Source organism: Apaloderma vittatum, unplaced genomic scaffold, assembly GCF_000703405.1.
Source record: "Apaloderma vittatum isolate BGI_N311 unplaced genomic scaffold, ASM70340v1 scaffold1568, whole genome shotgun sequence".
NCBI classification, from domain to species: domain Eukaryota; kingdom Metazoa; phylum Chordata; class Aves; order Trogoniformes; family Trogonidae; genus Apaloderma; species Apaloderma vittatum.
The window spans coordinates 42,714-68,258 of NW_009728839.1; the positions used below are offsets into that span (position 1 = coordinate 42,714).

At 36.2% G+C, this 25,545-nt stretch overlaps 1 protein-coding gene across 1 annotated transcript in view; it reads right to left on the minus strand.

The window, feature by feature from the left end:
* LOC104277544 (cadherin-13-like) overlaps positions 1 to 25,545 on the minus strand; it is a gene marked incomplete at its 3' end in the record, with an annotated part of 221,606 nt that overhangs the window by 41,727 nt on the left and 154,334 nt on the right. Inside the window, exon 6 of the mRNA XM_009874208.1 lies at positions 14,129 to 14,307. Coding sequence (XP_009872510.1) covers positions 14,129 to 14,307 — 179 coding nt within the window. The remainder of the gene's footprint in view (positions 1 to 14,128; positions 14,308 to 25,545) is intronic.

Consider the following 25,545-nt stretch of genomic DNA (forward strand, 5'->3'; position numbering starts at 1 on the left):
TATCTTTGAGTGTTTGCCATCGTGCCCATATATGAATAGGAAATATATCTATGCAAAATGCTATAACACACTTTTTCAGTTTCCTCCAATATTCATAACTGAGTGAAAAATGTTTAAAATGATATAAAATATTCTAGTATGTTTTCCATAGTGCATTGTATGATTTGTTTTAAAGATACTGTCTATTATTTCCTGAGATGGGCTGTACAGAAAATAGGAAAGTGTTTAGAAAGTTACCTTTCTCCCTACTATTTATTGAAACTTAGAATATTCTGTCTGATCCATTACACTTATCAGTAATAGTCTGAATTATACTATATAATTTATCTTCCCTGGATAGGATTGGAAAAGATAGGCTTTGCTCCAGCTAAAGTACAAGGCACCTCCTGCTTATGCATTTCCTCAAAATGTCATCTAAATTCTTAATTTATATTCTAAATCCTGTGTCAGTTTTGTGCCTTCCATCTTCATGAAACAAAAATTGCATACTTCTTTCTATCATTTCAGGAATGAAAAAAAGAAAAACATATCTCGTTTTATCTATTGGAAATGAATATCCTCAGTTTAATTTAAATCCCATCTCTTGAAGTAGGAGTAACTTACCAACTCACTAAGATCAAATCATCAACCCCTTTGCTTCCCAAAACCAACACCGACATGTCACATCATGTAAGCAAATTCTCTTTGCCTCATATGAAGGCTGATAAACTAAATATGATATATGAACTACAGGGGGAAAATAACAAGCTGAAATGTTTATTCTACTGGAAAGTGCCTAACAAGACAGGAGCTTCTACTAAAACTTTTGCAACCCAGGTAGATATTCATTCCACTCGTTTACACAGCCTTACACCTTGATTTTGTTTTTTAAAAACTACTTCCTCCCTCAAATCAAGTTGTGAGCCTCCATTCTGTAGCTGCTTTAGTAAAAGTTTGATTTAGTTGTATCTATGCCTTTCTGTGTGACGTGATTGGCCTTTCATGCTAAGATATGAAAGCCACAACACAATTATATGAAATTCCATGTCCTATTTTCCAATTAAAGTCAGTTATAAAATATCTTTCAAAGAACTCTCGATGAAAAAGAAAAATGTATATATACACATATGGACATATATAGATTTACATATATATAAATCTATATGTATTTAAGTAGTTCACAATTACTAGTTCAACAATCCCTGTCAGCTAATAAATTTTGAGTCCTTACTTCCAGTGTACCCAAATAACCGAATTTTAAAGAATTTCTGTTACCCGATGAGGGTTCTTAGAAGAAACTCAGCCACCCCTTAACAAATTAAGCAAGATGGAAAATCCACTGCAGGACTGAGGCTATTGCTAGTGGAATTTTCTACTCTGTACAAAACAAATTCCTTCTCTTGTTCTCTGGGGAAGAAGGGCCACATTGTGGGTGATGACAGTGCTGAGGCCATTTTTTACAAGGTGCAAGTGCCTTCAACTGTGTCATTCTCTACTTGGGAGGAAATCAATGTGCTGAACAGAGCCAGAGCCGTGTACAGTGAATTCAGAGTGGCAGTACAATCTGGGATAAATTACAGCTGCTACTCTGTGATGTAAGAAGTGTTTTGCTAGCCTTATATGCTGTTCTGCTACTAGATGAAACAGAGTAACTTCTGAAGTTCTGTTCAGTTTGTTTGGGGTTTTTTTGCCGGCAGGGATGTTGAGAATTTTGGTGCACCATTGTTAAATGCAATATCTATATTGGGTTTCTCAATAAGCTCCTAGGTGTTAAACTTGCTTGAAAGAATGAACAGTAAAGTTATGTATGTAAGTGGTGGACCTAGGGGAGCAGCAGGGTAGGAATGGCTCACCACTGCTGGAAAAGAAAAGGCATTACTTCCTGACCCTCTGCTCAGCCACATGGTTTCATCCCAGCAACAGTTCTGAAAGGCACCAGCTGTTTCTAGAAGTTGATTCAACTCAGCCTCTTACTAGGTCAGGAAACTAGACGGATGTATGGAGAGCTCTAGCATGAAAGACAGGTAGGAAACAGGTAAGAATGCATCAGAGAAGTGGCTGGGAGGAAGTCACGATAACTTATTGTAACAGGGACCTGACAGGTCAGCATGCGCTGCCTCACCACTGGCTCTTACAAGCACTGCCAACACCCGAAAAATACATAACGGTTTCTAAAAATCTCTAATCGGACTGAGACCTTTACAGTTCCCAAAGTAAACACAGGCTTGAAAACACAATCTGTTTTGAAGCGCTGAAATTTTCTAACTGAGCCACGCTCGCCTCTCTGAACCTCCTAAAACTATCTCTTTAGCCACACTGCAACAAGCAATGTTTTTACCTATTGTTATCTGCAAGTGCTACCTTTAAAAGTGGAGCAATGACAGCATACAGAACCTGGTGATCAGTTTTCCTTTACGGCAGGAACACAATGCATTCACGTTATAAGTAGGCTGTGGTGAGAAGTCAAGAGTCCAGCAAAAAGCCCTGCTATCTCTCATCTCCCTGTTCAACTGCACAGCGGCCTCAGCCCTGCTGCAAAGGCTCCCGCAAAAATCAATGGAGACAACTTTCCAGTTACCTCAGGAAAGCCTAAATCAGACCTTTATTACTAACACCAGAGATTTTACTGTCTTCCTCTTGTATTCTCAAACATTTAATCACATTAGTGGAAATCTCTGGACTTGGAGATATTAGAGGTACACTTCTGACAAATTCCCCTGAAAATCTCTCATTTCAGCACTTACCATCTATCATTCATGGTTCATTTAAAAGGCAGAATTCCTCTAGGGAAACTGTGATCTCATTCATTTTGTCTCTTCTGCAAGTTTTGTATTTTATCAAGGATACATTAATGAAAGTACACAGAGACGAGTCAGAAATTTCTAAGACAACAGACATTAGGGTAATGAAAGAATACAGCCAACAGGATTTCTGTCACTTCTCAGGGGTGAGATAGCATTGCATTAAAACATATCTCAGAGCAATATTTCTCCTGAAGTCACTCTTTCTGTCAATGATTTTCATGCATGCAGTAAAGCACCAACACCAAGGTAGCAAAGTAGCAATTGCTTCAATCTTGCAATTTTTCTAATGAACCTGCATATTCTTTTTATCACTAGTCAGATCTTTTCCCTCTCTAATAGGCAGCTTTGCTGAATTTTTACTTGGATATATGTTTAGAGAGCCGCATTCCCGCACTTTCTGAAGCTTTACTGTCTGGTAACAGTTGCATCAGGTGTCAAAAAAGTATTATGCCAAACCAGAAATAACTCAGAAGTAAAATATTACACCAGACATATATTTGAACCCTTGTAGGCATGGCTACCATTATACTCTGTGATATTTAGATTAAGATATTAATGGGAGAAACTCCTTTTATAGGAGGTACGAAAGCTGAAAAAGACAACTATATAGGAAGGAAATTTCATTAGGGTCTTTTGGTTCATGACAGGACTGTAGAATGAGTGTGAATGAACATACAGAACTATAGAGCCTTGTACCTTCCGTAAGAATACAGCTCCATAACTTTCCTTCACCAATTTTAAAAGAAATTCAGCTATATAACAATTGTGATAAATCTAAACTGAACTGAATATCTAATTTTCACAGTCTAGTTACTGCTAATATGTACTCATTTCTCCCAACAAGCAGGTAACCATAGCAACAAACACAATGTGGCTGTATGTAAAGGTGCTGAGGAAGAACAAAAAAGATTAAAATCTTTACACTTATCTTAGTTTTAAAATTTTTTATCCTTCTTTAGAATTATTGGTACAGTACAACTGTCAACTATTTAAAATATCTGCAAATGATTAATTTAGTAAAATATTATGAAGACACTGAACAACTGTACACACAGAATGGAAAGAATCACACTTCTCTGAAAACTGCAATCAAAAATAATTTCCAATTAAAATACTTCCTGACAAGAAGAGGAAAATTAATTTAAATTTTAGCTCTAGGATGAATGGAGAACGAGCAACGTCATGTTTCATTTTCTTCAGCCTGTCACTTCAATTTTCTTTTGAGGAGGACTTATTTTAAGATGATATAATTATAATTCTGAAATGGCAGTTTTAAATATACATGACAGATGTTTATTAAATTGAAATAAACTTGGAATAAAATTTATTTCCCCTCCTCTTCACTGCAGGAGCAGAGGCCAGATTAAAAGGGCTTCTTTTCTGTTGCAGTCTCTTAAAACTGGAATATTTTCATCATTGCCAGTGGAATTATGCCCCATTAGAAAGAGCATAACTCTTCTCCCTTATCAGCACTATCGTGCATTTCTTCTGTACCATATAAGTTGCCTGGCCTGTCTGAGTGTACTTTCAAACCTTATGCAAGGCAATATCCTAGCATAAATACTAAGAAGAAAAGTTAAGGTGGCAAGGATATTCAATTCTAAAGTTGAAAATAACATCTCATCTAAAGCAGGTTGTGGCCTGGCATTCTAAAAAAAATCATAATAAAAAAAATGAGCACTGTCAGGCAACACAGTGTGGAGACATCATGTGTTGTATGTCAAAAAAGAAAAGTCAACGTTCATAAATACTGTTCCATGGTACCATCAACCTACAAGGCAGAATTCATATTTTAGATGGAGGTATCTATTCGAGAATGGTAGTATAATATAGCACAAACTTAAAGTGTTTACAAATCACTTTTCTGAGTGAGCAATATCTTCCCTTAGGAGTGATTTATACAGGGTCTTGGAGGAGTCAGCTTATACTTGTTCTGCAGGGAGAATGATGCTTTATGGATTTCCTCTCAAGGAAATTGAGTTTGCCGTAAAAAAAAAAAAAAATCCGTGACACAAGACAGATCAAATTAAAGATGGCAAAAGCAAACTGTAAAAAGTAATCAGCAAAACTGAATTATATGCATAAACGGCAGGACTTTCATCACTGACACAACTCGGTGATCTTCCAGGAAGGAAAAATCAATCATTTAGGGAACTTTCATAGGCATTTCAAAGAAGCATACAACGCATACAAAGAAAAGTCTAGCCCTCCTGTGATAAATTGAATGTCTTTAATTCTACAGTAATCAACCAAGTGATTGAATGATTTTATTTATGCTCTAGATTTGGAGCTTCTGAAATGTTTATATAAACATTATGTGGATGTAATGTCCCACATTTACAACTAAAAAGAGAGTGAAAGGCTGTCACTAGTCTCTCTAGGATGTTTCAGCTATATTTTAATTAAGATTTCAGTTTTCACACTTTGCTCAATATATAAAAAATGAAAAACAAATAGGCAAAAAGTTACACGAATGTATTTCAAGTGAAACACAAATAGAAACCCTAGGCCAAAAGAGTAGCAGAGGAGAATTTGATTAACATGACTCTACGTTTATCCATGCTTAATTCAATGATTTGTCCATCTCCAGGTCACTTTAAAGGGATGTTTCTTCATGATATTTCTGTATATTTACCTGTATTTATCTGTCCCAAGAGCTAAAAAGTATAATTCAATCAAATATACTAATATCATTCATATTTTGCCTTCTTAGAATACCTCCTAATTGGTTTACTGAGTATATAAACAGAAAACTAAAAACTAATGCTATTCATGCAATCTATGAAGTGAGAGGTTTTGAACCTTGAACCGAGTTTTATATAACTTAATAGCACAGACTAAAAACTATGGGATGTTGACACAACTAAAGAAAGAAATGTTACCCAGTGCTTCACAGAAGCCAAAATCAAGAGTAAAAGCTGAACAACTCCCCTCCATACACACAGGCATTTCACAGAATCTCAGAGTGCTGACGATTGGAAGGAATCTCTGCAGATCATCGAGTTCAATCCCCCTGCCAGAGTATGTAATTGCAATTAGATACTCCAGCGCAAACTATATGTACAATTAGGCAGAATTTGGAGAGGAAGAATATTCTTGTTGCTGGCAGTAAGATAAAATCTACAAACCAGAATATTTTAAATCATTTTTGGTACATATACACTAAAAAACCCAGAAAGTCATAAGAAAACAATAAAGATAAAATAAAGCAAAAATAAAATGAGAAGGATGAACCTGTTGTCTGATGGGCATTTGCGGAATCAAATGTAACGTCTCAGTGATGCTAGAGGAATTATCTCACAATAACAGAACTGACAAATCTTATTTATGCCAGCAGAAGACTAAAAATAACCATATATGTATTTGACTATCTTGTGATTTTAAAAAAGAAAGAAAGTTAAAGTGATCTGGACCTAAACCTCTGGTTTATACCTAGATTTGTTTTTCCTTTTTGATATTTAACATTAAGGTAAGGGGTTTCTTTTCTTTGTTTTCTCTTTGAAAGGTGAGCAGTGTGCAATCCTAATTTCTGAAATATATGTCTGGTGAACTTCCAACAATATCAGTGTTAGGTGTTCATTGCAGTCACAGTACTTAAGTATAAAGTTGATACTGTTCTTGACTAAAGGTAGAGTCATTAATCCCTCCATTTCCAAAGCTCTGTTGTATCTTGGGAAAAGACAGAATAGTGACAGATCTCCATATTAAAGCACACAAAACTTTTGCTCCTGAAGCATCTCGGGGGTAACTCTTGTAGACTCCCAAGTACTCTGATATAAATAAGCAATTATAGTGACGTTGAAGTAATTGCCTTTACTTTTCAGTCCTGACTCTACTCGAGTCATACTGTTTGTAAAACTGACTACTTTCAGGTGTTTTCCTTTTTGCTCTCTTAAGTACTAAGCATCCTGAAAGTACTGACGTTTTATGCAAAAATCAAAGTTCTTTTTCTAGTGTTAACTGTGATACATCATTACTACTTCTATAACAAGGAGGAGCTCATCTTATCCAGACAGCAAAACCTGTTTGGAAGCTAGAGATACTTGCAAGAAAAAAGAGGATGTTTGGGGATTAATCAACAGAGGCTTACTTCTACTTTTTGTAGTCTCATTCCCTGGCCTTAAGAAAGGATTGAAAAATATGAACAGTGAGAATCTTTCTGCTTTTTCTCACCTTTTGCCCCTCCAGTACTCTCTCTCCTGAACAGAAACCTCAGAGATCTACAAAATGCATGATAAGTTATACTATCTTCCACTGTAGCTGAACTTAAGTGACCATTGGACCCTTCGTATGAGCACAATATGTGCCATCACTTAGTAATTAACCAGCTCTGCCTGCAAAATCTGCCACTTGAAGCTTCTTTGTTATAAGTACACCACTTCTTTTTCCCCTCTTAACAGTCATTTGTCACAGTGGCATTTTAACGCCTAAACACCCATAGAGCTAACATTCCCTTCAATTTTTTAAATAAAAGAAAAATCTAGCCAGAAAAGATATAATTTCAGTTATCAGTCTCTATTCAAAGTACATGGGCAGCTGATATTATGCTTTGTGCCACTCTCGGCAAGTGTCTTGAAGATGACATTTTTTAAATCTGTCTGCAATACATCAGTGTCAGAAACTTGTGGTGTTTAGATGAGTGACATGTCTAGAAGATCAGCGAACTATCTGCCACAGGGGTTAGTGATAGCAAAACTCCTACCCCAAAACACGAAAGGAAAAATATAAATATTCCTCAGTGTAGCTATGAAGAACTGCAAGTTTGAAAAATCATATTCATATACTCTTCTGGAAAATAAGGAGCTTTTCCAGAAAGTAAGCTATTATGGAACTACATATTTTAAAATGATGCTTGGAGTCGTCAATATTTGAGAATCACCTGTACTAGAGGAATGAAGAGCCAGTTGCCTAAGAAATAAACCCAAGATCTTCATGGAGAGCTGGAAATGCTCTTTCTTCTTCCCTCAGTGTCAGAGGGAAACATGGAGAAAGATGATTCCTTTGTGAGACAGTTTGGAATTTTGCATGGTTTATCTACACGGAGGAGGGAAACATGTCCTTGCAGAAGCTCTGACTGTGAAGCAACAATTATTTATCCCACCTGCAATCTACAGCCAAAAAGCCCGAGTAGTACATATATTAGTACTACATATAGTAGTGTATATTGGAGGGAACTGTAAAGGAACACCTACATGTGGATGTCAGCCAACAGATCTTGCAGGATGATAATCTAGAGTCTGCAAGAGCTGCGAGTTTCTACTTACAAAGTTGTTGTCAACAAACCAGGGTTTAGGACCGCAAAGCAGAACCTGCTGTGGCCTCAACCATCTGCACAGAGGAGCCAAGGCAAGAATCTGAAGGGAGCTCCAGTAGTCACTGGGGTTTTGCAGTTGGTCATGCTCACTTCAGAGTAGGACATAAGTACAAGCAGTAGCTTATTCAATGAACTTTTCATTTACAAAGAAAGCAGATGTGTTTGTTCACTCAATGGTTTTATTTTTTGCAGTGGTAGGATTCTTACATGTTGTGCTTAGGGTTTTGAAGAAAAGACATTCCGTTATTCATCTGCCTTGCGATCTTGATATTATATTCACTGCCCAGAGTCAGTAACATTATGCTGAAATGGCTGCCTCTGAGACTCCTTGTATGATGTGTTAATCCCTCACAGATTTTTATAGAAAAGAAAATCTGCTCCCTATTATTGTCAGATAATTGTCTTTTTTTAAACAAAAAGTGTCAAACCATATGTTTAATTAAATTAAATGAAAGCAGAAAGAGATATCAACAATGTAATGAAAAATTTGCAGACATTCTGCCACTATAGCTTTATACAGATCAGACTTGGTTTGCTTTTTTAAAAGAAGCATTTTTTCTTATGTTCTGGCAATGGGAATATTTACTATTCCTAAGCTGAATGATATTACACATATTTTGACATATAATTTTTACTTTTATTTACCTTTTTTGCATGGCCTCTTTCAAGATTTAAGAATAGGTTAACAAGCTTTCTTATAAAAAACACAATAGAAATCAAACTAGGAATTACTGGCATATCTAAGTAAAATACAATTCTATCTCATTGCAGACATCTAAGCCCAAATGGTGGAAAGTTCATAATAAACAGAACTTTAAATAAGAAATTACATCTCACTAACAGGTGTTTGCCATGTCTTTCTCCATCTGTTCATAAGCTAACATTAAAACTGGAAGCCGTTTTCTCCCCATTTTTCTACTTTTCTAATATTTCAGATACAATGAACTATGGAACAATCTCTGAAAGGAGACCAAAGGCTGACCACGTTCTCTCTGAATAAAGACTCACTGCTCCTCACATTTACAGGCAGCAGAAACCACAGTATAAGAAATGCATTAATCAAGGAGAAACGATAATTGCCTTGTTTATCTTGTATTTTAAGCAGAGAAGAAATATGAGATGCTGCCATATCTGTCACTAAAAAAACCCAAACCAGAGAAATTGAGGTCCAGCTATGGAGTTTACTATATTGCAAAACAAGTTAAAGGTGTGCAAGTGGGAATTCTGTCAGAGAAGACAAGACAAAATGATACAATTATTCCAACTCAGAGCTGATATGCTCCGAGGTATATGTTTTTCCACAATCACTATAAATATGAATATTTTAGAGGTTAATATGAAGATCAAATGTGGAATGCATTTGCTGAAAAGATTAATATCTTTTCATTAAAAATGAGAGTGCCCTGTTGGTTCAGCATTTGCATTTAGATCGAGTAAGTAATAAGTATATTGACCGCTTAAGACACATATCTCCAAAATGGAAAATACGGATATAGAGTAGTGTCCATGTGCAGAAGTGAACAAGCTTCTTTTATTTCTTACCACTACTCCTTCAGAGAACTTAAGCCCTATCAACAAGAACACAGTGATTTACTTATCGCAACAGAACTGGTTGCATACTGTAAAGAACATTTAGGCAAGCATTCATTCCTTCACGCGAGCAGCGTATTGGTGAAAGTGTATCGTTGGGCTGCTGTTGACTTGAAAAATTGCTAGCCACGGTACAGTCATTCATCATCCTATGGACAGGAATGTGTATCTGCTAGCTGTTTTACGCTACTTTTTGTTGCGGTTTAAGCTTATAGCCATCCAGTTAAGCAGGAGGCACAGCCAACTATTAAGTTATTACACACAGTCCACATAACCATGAGCAGGGTGGGCTAATGTAACTGCAGGTTTCTCATAATTTATGTCATAAGGCTTTGAGCTCCATGTTTCCAAGTAATAAAGAGAGGAAAAGGTATATATGATTCAAATAACGGTCAACTGGTGCACCGAGATTGCTTCATAGGGTTACAGAACATAGCACTTGCCCACTGAAACAGCGGCGCGGTTCTCGCAGGCACACTTAGCATCAGTCTCACCAAAGAACGTACATCCCATTTACCTGAATCTAGGCCAGGGTTTCTCAGAATACTTGAAGTGGTTCTCTTGAGGTGTTTAAAAACATACAGTTCAGCATGTAGTAAATATCTCAAACTATTTGTTAACTTTAATCCAAATTAAACACAGCAGTTCCTACCAAAAGCAAAAGCATATTACTCCTCAAACTGTGAGAAGTAAAGTAACTATTTCACTTAAGCAACTGTGGTGACAGCTTTCTTCTAGCACTTTAGTCATACAAAATTTATACAAATCATACACCTACTTTCCTGCAGAGCAGAGCAGTCTGTAACACTGGCAAAACAGCACTGTATGTAAGCAGAAAAACTGATTACTGATCCGTAAACGAAATTTAAGAGTTGATTCTACAACAGTACAAACATTTTCTCCTCCTGTGCACATGAGGAACATTATTTTTCTTTCAATGCAGGCAAGTGTGACTTTGGAGAGGACTGTCCATCCCCGATATACAAAATTCGGGACATTTCCTTGAGATTTCTTTCCTTTTTATTTCTTCTTCCCTTTCTTTTTTTTTTTTTTTTCGTTTTTTCCCTCCCTCCTGTTGTTCTCTATTCCAGGTCATTTAGACCATACACTTTGATGGAGGGCATCCTTCTCCTCTGAATTTATGAATCAAAATGTATTCTCCAATGGATATCTGGAGATATAATTTGCCCCCTAACACTCTTCAATCTTTATTGCTGACACATTCAAGGATGCCTAACTCCCACAAGAAAAAAAACCTATATTAATCTTCAAAAAGACGTCCTTACCTGCCTTCTGAAAATGAAAATGGATGATTCTTTGAGAAATTATCTGAGTTTTGCTGCAGACTCTGAGGATCATGCACTTTTGGAAACGATTTCAAATCTGAAAAATTTATAACTAAAAATATTCTGGTATAGAAATAAAAATCCTGCATGGTGCTAAGTCTTTCCTTGGAGGCATGAAGCGTTCAGCTTCCCTCAGCAGATGTCAATAATAATCAAAAGCACTCAGCATCTTGCTGGCTGTAAACTCTGGGATTCCTACATACGCTTTTTCTGCATACTGGAGAGAATGACTTTTTTATGTAATGCTTTTGTAGGTGATACTATACCATGGAAATAGCTCCAAAGCACATGATGTCATTCATCTGTGCTAAATCAACCCCCCATTCAATTACTACCATAGAAAAAAATAAAACAGCTACATTGTGGATCTGAAAGGCAGCTCCTAAGATGACCTAAGACCTAAGATGACCCTTCTGTTTCTAGGTAGTGCAAGAAAGAAAACAAGCCTAAAACCAGAGGTACATATTTCACCTTACATACTCCTTCTGCTGTATTATGCACAGAAGAGCTTTGGAATAGCCTTTGAAGGAGAGGTCACTTAACACACCAGGAACCATTCCCATCTCCATACCCTCCGTTTAGCAAGACACCTACTAAATGCCAGTCACAGAAAAAGAAATTTGAAGGTTTACAAGAATTAAATGAAAATGTCTTCATTTTGACCAGATCCTGCGTAGCTAAGAGAATTAGAAGATGCACGGTTGAGGTCCAGCAGAAACAAGTTAAATCTTTCTGGTTTCCATTCTTTTGAATTTTTTTCTATTTTAAAAAGACATTTTAGAAAAGTTGCTATGGTATAGCCTCATAAATTCTTGTTTAAGTGCAAAGAATCAAAAAAAAGCTATTTAACCTAAAGTGTCTGCTTAGAATTTACTTCTGTTTCTTCTGAGGTACAAAGACAAAATAAAAATATACTTATATAGTAAATACATAAGTAAATAATAGAAAACATCCAAGAAAACTCAAAACAATTTATATTCCACTAATTTGTCTTAAATGAAATGGCAAGTTTCTTAAAAGCATCAAGATCCAAGCAATGGTAAAACTTACTAAAAGAGATGGAAAATATGAGTAACTTTAATCAGTGTTTTAACATGCTTTTTAAGAGTTCACATCAACCTTTGGTGCACATACATATGAATAATGAGAAACAGTTTTCTTCCTTCACTGTATCCATCTCAGAGAAAATTTTACTCTAATTCAGCTTCTTAATTAGTTTCTAGGGCTAATACAGTTTCAAACAGCACACCTACAAGGAATAATCCACTTTTGACTGGTACTCACTTTAAGAATCAAACAGAAAATAAACAGAGCTAACAAAAGCCAGAAAAATAATGGGCAAATGACCCAATTTCAAGTTTAATTAAAATCTAGGAGAAGCTGCTGTTTGAATTGGCAGTTATGGATAAACAGATTCACCAAAACAAGATTTTTTTTTAGTTTCTGGAGCTGTGGAATTCACCAGCAGAAATGAACCTTTCCTCCCGTCACATAAATACCACGTGCTACCTGCAAATACCGCTCACTCAAGCCTCAGTCAAAAAGGATCAGCTGAGTTGTTCAACATCCATTCTCTTCTCCAAGCAATGGAAAACTGGCAAACCTCACGGATCCCTGTGTATGTCTACTGTAATACATCTCCACTGAGATGCCAGCAAAAGAAGGCTAAGAACAGAGGAGGTAAAAGCATTCCTCTCTGCTGGTCACATGCACTGTGTCACACAGTCTTTGTCCAGCCACCATTCAAAGCCTGAGAATATGATCATTAGGCTGCTTGTCCTTAAAAGTTGCTGTTACTGCTAAAAATATGTTATACATCTTTGACCATAAATGACTAACTCCATCGAATTAAAAAAGGAGGCACGTCTGCCAGTTTCTACTTGACATACATAAGGATGTTACCCACAAGGGTAACAGAGAGCAAAGCATAGAGCATCTTAAGAAGTGGAAAACAATACTTTTTCCCAAATCTCTCAGCTGAAAACTGGAATTTAACTGCAGATAATGCATGTTTTTAGGGTTAACATTTTGCACAGCTCTAAATTTTTGGCTCATAAAGCATACAGCATTTGCAGCAACAACAAAAAATATTTTGCTGTTTCAACAAGACTGCAGCTTGCCATGTCACCTTCAGAGAAAAGGTATTGAATCAACTATTATTAAAAATCATGAGAAATTCAAAACTTGCTTTCAGGATATACTACCCAGCCATATTACCCGTTCAATTGAGGCCAGACTTCTTGTACAGAGACAGCATCACTATTTCATGAATCACCAGTGACCTTTGGAAGATACTAGGAAAAGCAAGCATGTTCATTCCCCTCCATTGATTTTCTAATCTTGAGTAAATTGGTATAATCTGGGGAATGGTGGCCTATTAGGAATAAAAATACCTAAAATGATTTTAGAAAATAGTATAAAGCTTGTGAATAGAAACAATGAATTTAGAAGGGAAACTTGAGGTAAAAAGGTAGTGATTATATAAATCTTAATGGGCATGATTCTGTGGCAGAAGAACTGGAATCTTTCTAAACCTTAGTATCAATTTATGCTCTTATAGTGTTAATGATCTATAATAAACATATTTTGGCAATATGGTAATTCACTTTAAAATGGCATGCACACTACCTATCCCCTTAATATTCTATGTTTGTATTTAATTTTTTGCCTGTGGGGTACCAAGTTAATGAGTCTATTAAGTCCATTCAATAAAAGGAAATTTCTAGAAAAGGATTTAAAGCACCAAACTGTAACAATCTCATAGCAAGCTATATGCAAAATTTGGGGTTTTTTTACTTCCAAATCACTGATTGGTAACTCTAAGTTGAATTCTACTTACTCTTGAGATCTTTGATCCCACTCTATTTGACACTAATTGTCTTGCCCAGAAATTATGAACTACCAGAAATACAAATATTGATCACAACATAAAACTTATGTCCAAATCAAAAATAAACAAAACTCTCAAAAGGCTTGAAGTTGAACATTTGAGTCCTCACCCCTGCAATACTCTGAATCTTTTTTCACAGCACAGAAGCAGATTATTGGCACAAACACTAAAATTCCAGACTGCCAATAGGAAAATGTTCACTTACTTCACGATCCAACAGTACAGGCGACACCACTGTAACAATATCTCCTTTTTCTGGGTCAATATAGAACATGTTTGGAGATGGTTTGGTAGGTGTTTGTTTGAGAATGTTATACCGCAGAAGAGCGTTGTCTGTGCTAGAATCATCAGCATCAAACGCTGTCATACGCATCACAGTTGTTCCTAAGGGAAAGGTGGACAGACAATAGAATGCCGTTAGCCCGAATGTGTAACATGACACTGCTTTCGCATGTGAGCTCCAAGTGAGAATAATGCACAATTATCTCATCAAGACCACTAAGTACCTTCACCTGATATTTAGTCTGCACTTGTATTATTTCTACTTGCTACTGAGCCTACAGAAGACTTGTGTTTCTGGTTTGCAGCAGACATATGGCTCTAACATAAGTTCCCCATATTTGAATGCTTTGTTGCAATCCATCTTAATTACATTTCACTAAATGAACTACAGATGTATCTTTTTCACTTTAAATTCTACAGGTAGAAAGTGTACAGGATGTTTATGGTGAAAATGACAATGCTGAAATAATTCCACTTCAAGTCTTGCACAGTTTCAGAATAGGTTGGACATTATAATTTGTGCCAGTAAGGAATTTTGTAATCATAGAATGAAATGATTAAAGCCTTCATTATTCTAATTTCAAGTTGTAAAATCTTATGGGCTTATTCTATCAGCTTCAAGAAAAAAACCCCACACCTCTTGCCAAGCTATTCTTCAAGTGATGAAGGCTTCTTTTAATGTGAAATTCCTATAGCATACAGTTCTGCTATAGAGTGCAATAAGGTAAATGCTCTTGACTGCACAGATTCCTAAATGATGTACAGAGGAAAAATATCATTCCTCTTCTACATCACAGTTAATACAGGGAGGACTGCCAGGTCTCTGCTTCACCAGTGGAACACATTCCTGCATTACAGGATCAAGTCTTTTCCTTTCCCTTAGGCACACTAGAGGCTTACATAGACTACATTATTCTGCCACAGCAAACTTTTATTTGCTTTGAGATATGAGACATTCACATCTAGACCATAATGCTTTCTTAGTCAGTTTATTAATAGATATAAATATAAGCATTACTTTTAAAAAATTAACTAAAACTAATATATCATCACACCAAAACTAAAATATTTCTGGTAATATTGACTTGAACAAAGAACGAAATCCTACCAAATAATGAAAAAGTCATGATCAAATTAACAAATTAGTTCCTATGATGGGTCAACATTAAGTAACAAATTAATGCAAAATGTGTTAGCAAACTTCACAAAAATAAGAAATCTAGGAAGGTATCCATTCTTAACAATCTCAATTGAAAGAATTTCTCAAATTCCATCAGTTCTCTAATTAATATTTAATTAGCTAGTGTGTGAACAATGTTGAGGTTACTCATAATTCTGTGTTACAGATTCATTTTTATGTGATGGCTAAACCTTTCTTTTCCCCCACAGATTTTTATTGAACAAGTATTCTTTCAAAATATGATGATGAAAAATATTTCAGGTACACCAGTTTAATTTCACAACAGATCCATAAGACCATACGATCTGTTCTCAGTATCCTCATTGCCTTTTGTGGCAAAATAATCACAAGTTATTAAAACCTGGTACAGACAAGGCCTAAGACATTAAATTGGAAGTGCCTGCAGAACAGAAATATATATCATTGATGTGCAATGACAAACAGTGAGTTTATAGTCTTTGTGAAGGTCTTGAAGCACAGATCACTTAAATAAAAAGAAAATAGCGTGGCAAAAGTAAAACCAAACCCAGCTTCATTTATAGGCTGATACAGCAACTGCCTGGTTCACTGTTAAACACAACTGGCTTGTTTAGATGTTTCCCCTTTTTTTCTTTTGCTGTACTTCCCCGAGTACAAAGTATTGCCTCCTGTTGTAGTGACCTTGAATATAAGCTCTCAAAGGTTTTGCTTCATTGCTACTTCGGGCAGACTTACCCCCTTGAGAAAAATAACAGAGATCTGACAGCATGTTGGTTTGATTCACCAGTGATTAAAGGTCAGACGGCTCAAAAAGCAGCTTACCACGAGATACCATGCCATGTTTTCCAATATTACAAGATGATCCTAGCCCTGATGTTTTCACCTACTTTTTTTGAGACTTTTCCGGAAGACAAAAAATAAAAAGGAGCAGTTACCTCTTTTGAAAAATGAAGATTCACCCTCTTTTCACAAGTACAACACACTGTGCTATGTTTTTTTATTTTGAGAAGATTGTTTATATTCATATTAGATAACATGTTTCATGAAGAACTCACATGACTACAGTGAAAGAAACAAGAATTAAGGCAAATTTTCAAGTGATCTTAAAGAGGGCCCAAAGTACAAGTTAAATCCAATGGGTTTTGGTATGCAACTCTTTCCTGAAAAATAGCATTTTATAAGATACTATATTTTAGTACATTAATAATATATATTTTAAGTAAATATACAGTTACTAGCATTATTAATATATTAGACATGCTGATGCTCAAGCAGAAATTTAGAAACTCATTAAAATTTATACTCAGGTAGAAATCCTATTTCTTCAGCTGTCCTTGACAATTCTACTGAAATGTTTCTAATTATAAGAATGTGGAAGGCTTGTGCAGATTTTAAGATCTGATGTAAACCCCCAACTCTCTAGTTACTCTGGGAAAAAACTTAATACGATGGTTGAATCTGATTCTGATTTGCCAGCTGCAGTTCTTTAACCTTTCAACTCACTGGACATTATCTTGCTTTGTGCAATCATTCCTCTGGTACATACATATAAGAAATACCAGCAGCTCAGAAGAGCAGAATTTTGCATTCATTTTGCATAGAGATGCTAGCTCCAGTAGGAGAGTTGTAAAGAATTAGATCTATTTGTTTCTGTGTTGCTTCTGTCAGAAGTTTGGAGGTATTGGTTTCTAGCTGCCACCACAGTGGCATTTACATTTAAATAAAAGTTATTCTACTCTCACAAGTTCATGTAACAGAGAGAAAAATGCACATAAAATTTGGAGTTGTCTTTAGATGTCATTATGCATTAGAACAGTCTATTTATGCATTAGAACAGTTTATATAAGGTTATACCTGTTTTTTCTTCACGAATATCAATAAGGAAAATAAACCCCTATATCACCTATATACTCATATCAGTACAACAACCAGAGGCACTGCTGAATAATGTGCCTGAAAATAAAAATTAAGCCCTTGAACTAAGTTGAAAGTTGGTGCTAGGCTTCTGCAGCCATACTGAGAATAGCTCGTCAATCAAAAATGTATGTGCTCACAAGCAGGTTTGCAAACTAAATGGTTCAATACTGTCCATGCACTGTTCCATGCTGTCCATGTCCAAAGCACAGCGGAACTCACTCTTATTCTATTCCATTAAAACACCACACACATGCAAAAAAGCTAGAACAGGCTAGTATTTGTGGCTGATGCCTGAAAAATTACAAGAGCTTTAAATCAGCAGCCAAAATATATTCCAGGGACTTTTGGAGAAGTCTGAAAGCTATATGGCCAGAGAAGAACTTTCCTATCCTAACTGAGGTGTTCACAGAGAGAACACGTGTGACCATGCATTTCGGATTGGACCACCACAAAACATGATGTTTATAAAGATATCTTTCCTAAAAATACAGTGGCAGAAATTTTTATTTTAAAAGGCTCCACAGCATACATCTGGTCCAAAAGAGTCTAATTCAAGATGCGCACTTCCTCGGTATTACTCCCTCATCATAAAGTTTTATTCTCCCTAAAAGATTCATTTTCCCAGACCCATAAACTGACTACTTCTAATTCAGTGTCATTTTATAAATACTTCCATTCCCAGCATCAATCAAATGCAGCTGGCTTTCAAACAGCAAAACAACAGCTTGCTGCATTATCATGTTAAACAATATATATTAACTTATCAAGCTGACGAAGAAACGTCTGCAAAATCAGCAGCTTTATATTTCTGCCGATGATGTGCAGTTATGCATTGAGGAAGTCTCAGTAAAGGTATAGTTATGCCTTGGCATATTTCAATACTCATGGTTTATTTGTAACACCTTCTGGGCAGTTTCACTATTACCATAATCACCCAAAACCTATACTTGCACCTCCCAGAGTTCCTTGTTGATCAGACCCAGATCCCACTAGCCAAGGCATTGCTCCAGAGGCTGCAGCTCTCAATCTCTTGAGTGCTCATTTGGCCTGTAAGTTGGCTTGGCAATACTGGCAAAAAACTCCCCTTAGGCATTAAGAAGCGGAACACAACACTTGCACAGTTTGTGGTGATTGGAGTAAATGGTTTCTTGGGAAAAAGCTCTTTGGCATTTTGTTATTTACATTTTAATGACCTTTCTACTTCCATCTTTGTGTGTGTGCGTGTATGACTTTTTTCTGTCAAGATGCCAAGATAACATTAGGAATAGTTGAGTTGACGGATGAGATTACTACTACCCTTCTATCCCTTTATTTATTTATTTATTATATTCAGCTTCTGTGTTCACAAAAAAGACTGGAATGTAGTGGAAGTGAGGCTTATTGCTAACATGATGAAATGAGAACAAGTGTCTGAAGCCTATAGCCTTAAAAGAAGGCTCTGAATTTGAATACTAACATTAAAATATTATCCAGTTTAGGGGCTGAACAGTTTTAACTTTCTGAGAGATACAGTGCTCAAAATACTTCACGTCATTTTCAGCCTTTCTGTGAGTCTCTGCTGTGCATTCAGTACGTTAAATGTTTTCTACATGTGCTACAGAAAGGTAGGGTCCATTTTCCTAATTAACCTGAATGGGTTGCCAAGTTTCATTTCCACCTTCTTCAGAAGCTTAGATGTTCCTCTGTACACTGATAATAATCAGTTGCACAACGGTATACTTTCAAGAAGTAAAGCTATTTTAACCCAAGGAGAAGAATAAAGACTGAAAAATGGGATGAAAAAGGAAGAAATCACAAGGGTTACCTGTATCTCTAGAGCACATTACATTTATTGCTACAGAAAAACAGATACCAACTTTCAGAAAACAGAGCAAAGGAGGATACCCTCCTGACTACTATACTCATCATAACTAATTACAAATTTGAATGTCATTTTGTACTTTAAAGACAACAAGCCCCAGGGAAGCAAAACAAATAGAAGAAGAAAGGTCTATTATAGTTCCAATCAAGTGCATTTGAATTGCAACTACAGTTATTAACTTATGTGAGTTATTAAAAACTTGAAGGCCTTGCTCAACAGAGGAAGAATTTCATCTCAGCTTTGGAACAGGGCTGCCCAGCAAAGTGGTGGAGTCATCATCCCTGAAGATATTCAAAAGATGTGTAGATGTAGTGCTTAGGGATGTGTTTTAGTGGTGGGCAGTGTTAGGTTAACAGCTGGACTTTATGATCTTAAAGGTCTTTTCCAACCTAAACAATTCTATGATAGACTACAGACAGCATGAAATATGCAGTCCCATGAGGAGTAAAATCAATGAAGTCTCATCTCCTGTCTGGTATTGTCCAACGGCTCATCTCATGGATGGATAAGGTGATATCTTAGAGGGGCTAAAGTCAGTCATTCCCTTACCAAGACCATTAATAGGATCTTTTTATCCTCTTTTATTTTCATGAGATTTCCACGAATTTAAGTTACTTCTTCAGACAACTTTATCCCTATAAGAAAAAGAGTAGTGACTGCTCGGCTGCTGTTAGAAGCTTGTTCCCAAAGCATACCTACTAGAACTCCATCTTCCCCTAAACAGTTCTACTCAACATCATTATTATCCCTTCAGGAAACAAGCCTTCCTTGCTCAGACATGTGCAATTCATCACACTTGTTCACTCACAGGCTCTTCAGATGGACTGAGAACTACAAATTTAGTGAAAGGACTTAGAACAATAGAGCTCTCAATGACAAAACAATATCCTCCCTCCAGATATGACCAGGCTGCAGATTTAAGCAAACCACCACAGATTTCTTCAGTATGATCCTGCCTAAGTTCTGGATCCATGGTAAAAATATTGCACTCTCATGTCTGCTTCCCTTTTGACCAGTGAAGTCTATTAAAAAGAGGCATGAATTACTTCTTGGATCATGACCATAAGCTATAAAAAGTCTCACTGTTCTAATATTCTAACTGCCAATTCATAACATAATCTTACATGTCAGATAACATAATTCATAAAGCAATATATAACACATTGTCTTGAAGTAAATGGTTTAATGTAAATGATGGTATGCATTGAACATCTCACAGCAGGCGAATATGACAGAACAGTGATTTATGTGTAAAAGAATAGCTATTCAACATACAAAAAGTAAGATCCAGCCCTAGGCATGCTCAGAAAACACAAGGGGACCCACATTCTCTCAGGAGTTTGGCTAGCACTACAAGTCAATCAGAAAAAACACGGGAAATGAAGACTAGATAGATGAGACATTAAAATGTCATTAAATTCACTCCCCTAAAAACAGTGCAGGACCACTCTTGGCAACGTACAGAATACTGTCTTCTGTTCGGAAAACCTCAAACAAAGAGATTTTCACAGTCCCTAAGTAACTTATCACCATTACAAGTGTATTTGGCCAACACCTGCCAGAAAGTTAGCTCAGATCGCACAAGATAGATGTCACTGCTTAAAGCAGCCAGCTAAACCCTACACCGCCACGACATCAGTGGAGATTGAGAATGCTAAGATCTCTCCTCACTTTGCCTAGAGTGACTTGCTCATTCACTCAGCCCTTTGATCCGAAAGGTTTGACAGCCGAAACACTTTTGTCAGACGCTTACAACTCACAAATTCTCCATGCTGTTTTCCTAGTTCCCATGTAAAATTGGAATTGCCTGCAATCATTCAAATTTGATTTCAGACATATACAACCTGTTTAAATGCAGATGCAAACTTTATAGTCAAGAAGAGCCAATATTTTTACTAAAAATATATATTCTGCACTTGCCTATGATTTTTAATCCAAATGTTTTCTTTTAGCTTTTCTTTATTTTCTTTAATAGTTTTCCATTCTTCTACCTTTCCCTTTTTGTCTGGGTGGCATAGTTCTGCCCAAAGCAATGCAAATTGCTAATAGACAGCAATTTTTGAAGTTATATAAAGTTATAAATCCTGATTTAAATCTTATACCCAGAAATACCCCTGAGAAATTACCTTTTGAATGTAGTAGAAAGCTTCCTCTAAATCTCAAGACAGAAAATAAACCAGACAAAATTAGTTTAATCATTTAAGTTTCTCCCCAAAAAGAAGCTAATATCCAGTTTCTCCTAGACTCTAAGCAGGTAGGCATTCTTAATCAAGATAAATGGAGGAAAGAAAATAGATGTTTCAGAGACTTCACTTAGGTTAGTAAAAAAGGATTGTCAATTATTTGCATTCTGAACTTCTGGGAGAGAACTGGCCGTATTTCACTTCAAAGCCACTTTCACCTTCTCTCCATTCAGCCCTGTCGAGAAGAGTTAGCATTCCAAATATTTACAGGAATGGCAACAAGAACAAGTGTAGACTCTTCTCTAAGCCGTAATTAAACAAGGCGTAGCTGATCACTGGGAATCTACTCACATTCAGCTATCCATCACACGATGAAATAATCTGAATTTGGAGACCTAGCCTGAATTTGGAGATCTAGCAGCACCTACCAGCTCTCGGAGCGAGGCAAATATCCTGCCTACATCCTAGTCCACAATCTTTTCACAACACCAGTGTTCTTTGGAAAGGAAACTTGGGTGAACTGGTAGTGAGGAAGCGGAAGTGTGTTTTAATAGGTCCACTAATATAGACTACTGGAGACTCTGGACTGTGAGGGCAAACAGCTGAGAAAGAATCAAGGTAACACTTTGGATGATTGTTTTAGTTCTTTTTTTTATATAACAGAGAAATCCCATGCCAATATCAGCTCCAACACATAGATGCTTGTCAGTCATATTTTCTTTTTGAGCAAGGACTGTCTGTAAGGCAGGAGTGAAACTAGCTAGATGAAATTCATGAAATGAAAGAGATTAAGTGCCAAATGTATGCTTTAAATCAGTAGTATATTAAAATCTAATAACACATTAAGAATGAAAAGGAAATCCGAAGAATATTTTTCCTTTAATTCTAAAAACAAATTATTTCAAAATGAAAAAAGCACTGTAATGTATTGACAGGAAGTGTCTATTTTTTAAAAACACTGTAAAAATACAGTCTGTGTGGAATAGATAATAAGAAACCCAAGCTACATAGTCTGTGTGCATGCTCTGCATTAGGACTTGTTCAAGAACAATAAAATGGAGAGATTTTTCTAGGAAGGCAATGTTTTCACAGATTTCAACAACCGTTTGATCAAGGCCTCACTTCATACATGGAAGATATAATTTTTTAAATTACCTACTTTTGTAAAAGAATTGACTGGCTTAAAAATATCTTATAAGGAAGGCAGAAATTATACTCCCCTGTCGCAGTGGACCTTAATCAAAAACACGTCATTACTTTACAGAAATCACTTTAGACTACTCTTCTATGTCCAAGTAAGGTACACTGGCATCCTTCCTGATTAAAAGGTAATAATATTACATTTTATTAAGATCTCTCAGTGCAAGGTCAATCTTCCTGATTGGAAATGCTTTTTGAGACAGTCAGCTGGAATTCCTGTTGATCTAAATCAGCCCAGCACTACTAAAGCAAAGATTTATATTAGGTGAGACTATGGAATACAGAAACGACCTTGAGGGTCTGTATTAGGCATACACAGCATTACGTTGCCTTTATTCCCTTTTTACCTTTCTGATTTCTCACTTCAGTGTACGTGGAATGAAAGTGAAATACAAAAGGATGATCTGTACCTTTCTTGTGCCTTTTCTATATTAGATCTTCTTCCTTCTTGCTACCAGCAACTTATACAAGTACCAATTATAGTATAATGACAACACACCGAAATACATTTCATCAGTGAGTGCGCCTCAGAATTCCCCTTTATTCTTTCCCTTTTTAACTACTATGAACTGGTTTTGCATTAATCTCCTATTACAAAATGGGGATATAAGTGAAAAACCCATCCTTGTTATCCATGATTCTGTCTCTGTGATATTCGTCATCTACATCAATCCAGAATTAATCTGTAGAAGCCACGAGTGCTTCAATATTATAAAAGTCATGCTAATGAAAGAAGAATCAAACCTCATAATGAGCAGGTAAATCTTCTTACATAGTTTATAGCTTCATCTGCAGGAACACTTATTCTAATGTATCATTTCATCTTTCTATTGATTTCATAGCCAAGTCGTAGACATTCGATCTAATAAACATCTGAAAATTTTTATCTGAGAAATAACTGTTTCCATCTTAATACAGGATCTTTTCAGGTGAGTTTCATTTTTCTTTTCCCCTTTCCACAGATAACTACTGGATAAATTATTTGGTTGGGTACTCCCAGTGTCTGCTCTGTTGAAGTTCTTAAAACTCACCCAGCCCAGACAATATTTCATAACAAACTTCTTCACTGCTAGGTAGGAGACTACTCCCTGTTCTTAATTCAGAGAATTGCATTAAGTCCACTGTTTTTTTCTAGATATATCATATCAATAGTACAGTAATTCCTGTTAAAACTACAAACAGACATGAAATAGTTGTAAGCTAAGTTTAGTATTGAACAAATCCTTCTAGAGGATTATAAGGCATGTCTTGGAAAGATATCTTTTATTCTTCCCTATACATTCTACTGAAATAAGTTCAATATTTTCCCAAAGTAAAGGAGTCCACAGTGAGGAAGAATAAACACAATCAGTTATTCTAGAAACCCACACTCTGAATTGGGCAGCCTTTAAATCAAGTCCATAGCAACAAGCCATTTCCTAATAGCATTCTAGCGTAATAGAAGATGGAATGTTTTTAAGCCATTTCCCCAAATTAAGACTGAAATATCTGCATACAGAAATCTTTGCAGCCCTACTTAAAATCTTCTTTTTGGTTAAATTATATTTTAAAGCCACTGACAGACAAATTTAATAAACAATTTAGATGTTGAATGAATATGCTGTATGATTTTGAAGCAGGTCTTTGAAACTATCTTATATATCACAGGTTTCAAAAACTCTGTCAATATTTGTAACAAGAATACAATCTGGAGTGTGTGTGGTGTATGATTTCAGTAGGGCCTTTGTATTCTTTCCTGAATTAAGTCATTCATTAAGTCACTAAATTCAGCAAGTCTGAGGTTAGACTCAGTTACAATCATTTTAGACTCTGATATCTAATGTTTTTATTTTCTTAATAGTCACTGGAGAGGGACTGGCAATTTTGGATGCAGTTCACCCCATTTTAAGCTAAATATTTAAGAAAGATAAGATGAAGTGTCTTTAAAAGCAATTAATTCTCATGGAAATCTAACTGAGAAAAGATACCAAACTTCCAGGAGCTTAAGACAGGTGATACAACTCCTATTTAACTCTTCTCATTACTACAGGTGTGGAAAACAGGGTCAGAATAAAATGATTCTCCTGTACTTACTTTGTACTGTCACACACTCTAAAAGATTTTCTTTTTCCCACTTCACGACTACTTCAGATGAAGGAAAAGCACGCCTGCAGCAAGGGCTTTAGAGACCTGCCCCAGCTCTGTGCTGGACAGCTTTACAGTCTGCACTGACACTTGACCCTTGAAAAGTGGAGATCTGCAAGGATTAACAGCAGGCCATGATATCACTACTCTTACTCCCTTAGAATTGATGTTTCCTGCTAGGAAAGGACCTTAAACAACAAATCAAGTTATCTTAACTTTGTATGCAATTGATTTAGTATTGCAAGGGCTCCATTATGTCCCTGCAGAAAAAATACGGGTATGGAAAAGGCTCTGTATACCATAAAACATCTCAATATTGACTGTGGAACTCCTTAATGTAAAATTAGTAATTAAGCACAGAACAACTCATGATACATCACTGTCAGCAATTGGATACTTAGACATCAAAGATTTGTGGAGCTGTGTGCAAATACAGTGCCATTAATCTACACACGTGTTCAAATATATTTATCCACATGCATGTATTCTTAGGCCCCAGAAAAACAAGCATCAGTCAGTGCTATACTGAGTAGAGGAGAAAGACTCAGATTTTAGAAGGCAACATATTTCTGCCTTTCCACTAAGTATTTTTACAGTGCCCTCAACCTGAACACAGTTAAAATTTAAGATGCTGACATGTTTTGTAGTGAACTGACTTCAGCTACTAAAATCTCATAATTCATTGAACCCTTTTTCCTTAATGTCTCTTCATTACATCCTGGCTAGCTGAGGACAAAAGTGGCTTTACTACTTTGTTGTCCATTTTCTTTCTGCTTTTTCAATTCAAGACTTCAATGAAATATTGTCTTTTGGGGAGAAGATGGGTCTGTCCCGTGGAACGGACGTACTGAGCAGAGCCATAACAGGTGAGTGCCCATTCCACCCATTATCTTTCC